General features: G+C 39.3%; 1 protein-coding gene across 1 annotated transcript; it reads right to left on the bottom strand.

Moving 5' to 3' along the window:
* Window positions 1–1589: 1589 nt before the first annotated feature.
* On the bottom strand, window positions 1590–2525 carry LOC116136801. The gene has a single exon (XM_031422470.1). It carries the CDS (start codon window positions 2523–2525, stop codon window positions 1590–1592), a length of 936 nt encoding a protein of 311 aa, XP_031278330.1.
* Window positions 2526–3169: the final 644 nt, after the last annotated feature.

The raw sequence follows: 3169 nt of genomic DNA, 5'->3' as shown, positions 1-3169 counted from the left end.
TTGGAGAATGAACTTCGATCTTTGTTGCTTCATGAATGGAGGGGTTTTGATTATTGTAAGACCGAATCAGGTAAAATTTCACTGAAATTGTTCCAGAGTGATTTTTGGGCTCGAGGAAGGAGGAGAGGTTATAACATGAGACCCGGTTGACGTCCATTGTTTGTTATGTTGATGGCTTCGATTACCTGTTTGACTAGTATTCTAGAGCTGACTGTTATGACTGAGATTCCTCTATGCGCACGTAGACGTCGGGGACAAAAAAATAAGCGAATCGAACAAGAAAGATGTAACGAAAATAAAGGTGGGCAGGCGAGAGCAGCCAAGTAATGGGAGAATTTGGAATGGTTTGAGGAATCGTCCGGGGTCAACAGGCATCATTCATCCTATACATGATGCTGCCAGCTGCCTTTTCTCAATCCAACCTTACTTTTGCTCCCAAAATTTTAGAGCGGATAGGGAGATGAAAGAATGGGCAGTGCAAATTTAATATATGAAAACCTGCTTCTAATGAAAGAAAATCATTCAGTATGAGAGAGGTTCAGTTGTATCGTAGTAGGCCAGCTACCTTATTTACTGCAATGGCAAAAACGATGTTACAAACAAGTCATCCTCGTAAGTGTTTTAAAAAATTTCAATATCTTTTATGTACATTGCTTTTCTCTTTATATTCAAGAAAGTTTTTTATGTCATTTGCAGGAATATGGTGGGATTACAATGGGAATGATCTTTCTGTGCTCAAGAAGTATGCCATTCAAATTCTGAGTCAACCTTGTAGCGCTTCATCATGTGAGAGAAATTGGAGTGCCTTTGAAGCTGCTCAAACCAAAAAAAAGAATAGGTTGTCACATGAAATGCTAGACACACTTGTGTATGTGAGGATGAACACGATGATGATGTATAAATTCACTTCCACGATGAGTCGTGACTTGGAACCTATAGATCTTGAGAAATTGGGAGAGCTTCCAGACTACGAATATGAAGAAATTCATATGGACGAAGATGCTAATTCCACACCAACAGTTGAGGGTTACATGGATGACTTAATGGATAATGATGACATTGCTTGGTTGGACGATGCTCTTTTTTGAGTTGTTATTGACTTATTGTTGTTTATGTACTTTGTGAGTTTTTTTACAAACTATAATTTGAATCTTTGTTGTATTATTTGTGTATTTTATTTGTTTGGAGCTCTTATTCGACTTTGAATTTTGATTTTGTTATGACTTATGTGTTTAATTTGATACTATAGTTGAATCTTGACTAAATATTGTGTTTGAGTGTGGAGACTATAATTTGAATATCAGTTATGTATTATGTATTTGTGTTATTGGTTAATTGAATACTTTGTATTTGAAATGTTATGTTGATTTTAACCAGGTAGTCCATAAAAGTGTTAAAACTAAGATTGATATTGCCGTATTTTTCAAAACATATTATTGACAATGCACCGTATTAAACCCGTATATACCCGTACTGTATTTTTTCCGTATCCGAATTTTATGGCCGAATTTTTATAAACATATTTTTCACCGTTTGCCATATTATACCCGTAAAATTCCCGTACCGTTTTTTTGCTGTACCCGTATTTACTAACTAGGGTTATCCCCATGGTCTAGATTGAACTTGACTTTTTTCCTACGACAGTCTATCTCTGCTCCATATCTACTAAGAAAGTCCATCCCAAGAATAACGTAAAAGTCTGGCGTATTGAAGACAATCAAATCTACCATCATATCTCGGCCTTTAATAGTAACTAACTCCCCTATTAAGACTTCATTGGTCACTACACCCTCACCATCAGGCAGTTCAATCCTAATGGTTTGTTCTACTCTAATAGGCATTAACCCTAATCTCTTAATCATACCATAGGAGATGAATGAATGAGTAGCACCAGAATCAATCAAGGCATACAAGAGAGTATCATGGAATAATAACTGACCAGTGACTGCTGAAGCCCTGGCATCTGCCTGCATCTGGGCCACATTATATACCCTGGCTATCGTGTTTCCAACTGTAGGTACTGAAGTTGTAGAACCAATGGGGCAATCTCTAGCAATATGGCCTGGCTGGCGGCATCTGAAACAAACATTGGTCCCCACTAGACATTCACCCCTATGTCTTCTCCAAAATTTCTTGCAGTAACTGACCTCACCTTTCTTCTGCTGGCCTTTTTTCTTCATGTCCTTCTTGTTGGCTTTAGGTAGGACTCCTCTATTGCCTTTACCCTTATCGTCTTTGCCAACAACTTGTTCTGCACTACTGGATTGACCAAGCTGGAGAGGACTACTTGCCATTGTTGGCAGAAGAGCTAATTTGGTCTCCTTCCTTAAGTACACCTCTACTCTAATGGCTCTAGAGAGTGCTTCACTATATGTTTGGGAAGGCTGATGATGTGACATAACATCTCTGACGATAGTAGGATGAAGTCCACCCACAAATCTCTCCAACCGGGTCTGTGGTGTACTGACAAGTGTCAATGCAAACTTAGCTAAGGAGTTGAACTTGATTGAATACTCTTTGACCATCATATTTCCTTATTGCAGACTAATAAACTCTTGTAGTTTAGAGGATATCACGTCTGCTGTCCGATACTGCTCCTCAAACAATTCCTTAAACCCTGACCGCGTGAGAGTGGTGGTATCTTGAGTCTGCTCCATAAGCTCCCACCATGTCATAGCATCTCCTCTCAATAGGTACGTAGCGTACCAGATCTTCTCTTGATCTGTCATAGGAAATAAAGTAGTAGCTTTCTCCACCAATTTGATCCATTGTTCTGCTACTACTGGATCATTAGTGCTACTAAATTCTGGGGGCTGATGTTTACTTGAGAGGCCATAAATCGGTTCAATCTGCTTTGAAGCAACCATTGCTTCTAGAGTACTCGTCCCTACTGCTTGACTTGGTACCACATTGATTGTCACTGTTGTCACCGGAGTACTTGTACTTTCTGGTAGGGTTCTCCTTAAAGCTCTATTAATAGCCTCCTGGATCATACGCTCCAATGTTGCAACATCTAAACCTGAAGCGCTTGAAGTAGCAACTGCTGGGTTAGGAGCTTCAGGTGCAGTTGGAACATCTTGTGCATTTGAAGCATCACTGCGACCTGGATCCGTTCTCTTGGTTTTCCTCATATTTATTCCCTATCACAGTCACATGTATAACATTAATC

This window comes from Pistacia vera, unplaced genomic scaffold (assembly GCF_008641045.1).
Source record: "Pistacia vera cultivar Batoury unplaced genomic scaffold, PisVer_v2 Contig32, whole genome shotgun sequence".
Classification (NCBI taxonomy): domain Eukaryota; kingdom Viridiplantae; phylum Streptophyta; class Magnoliopsida; order Sapindales; family Anacardiaceae; genus Pistacia; species Pistacia vera.
The sequence above is the reverse complement of the archived record's forward strand: the minus strand, read 5'-3'. Positions and strand labels throughout refer to the sequence as shown.

Bases quoted from the DNA above. Each gene is read 5' to 3' on its own strand.
- LOC116136801 (XM_031422470.1), bottom strand. From the start codon at position 2,525: ATGGTCAAAGAGTATTCAATCAAGTTCAACTCCTTAGCTAAGTTTGCA.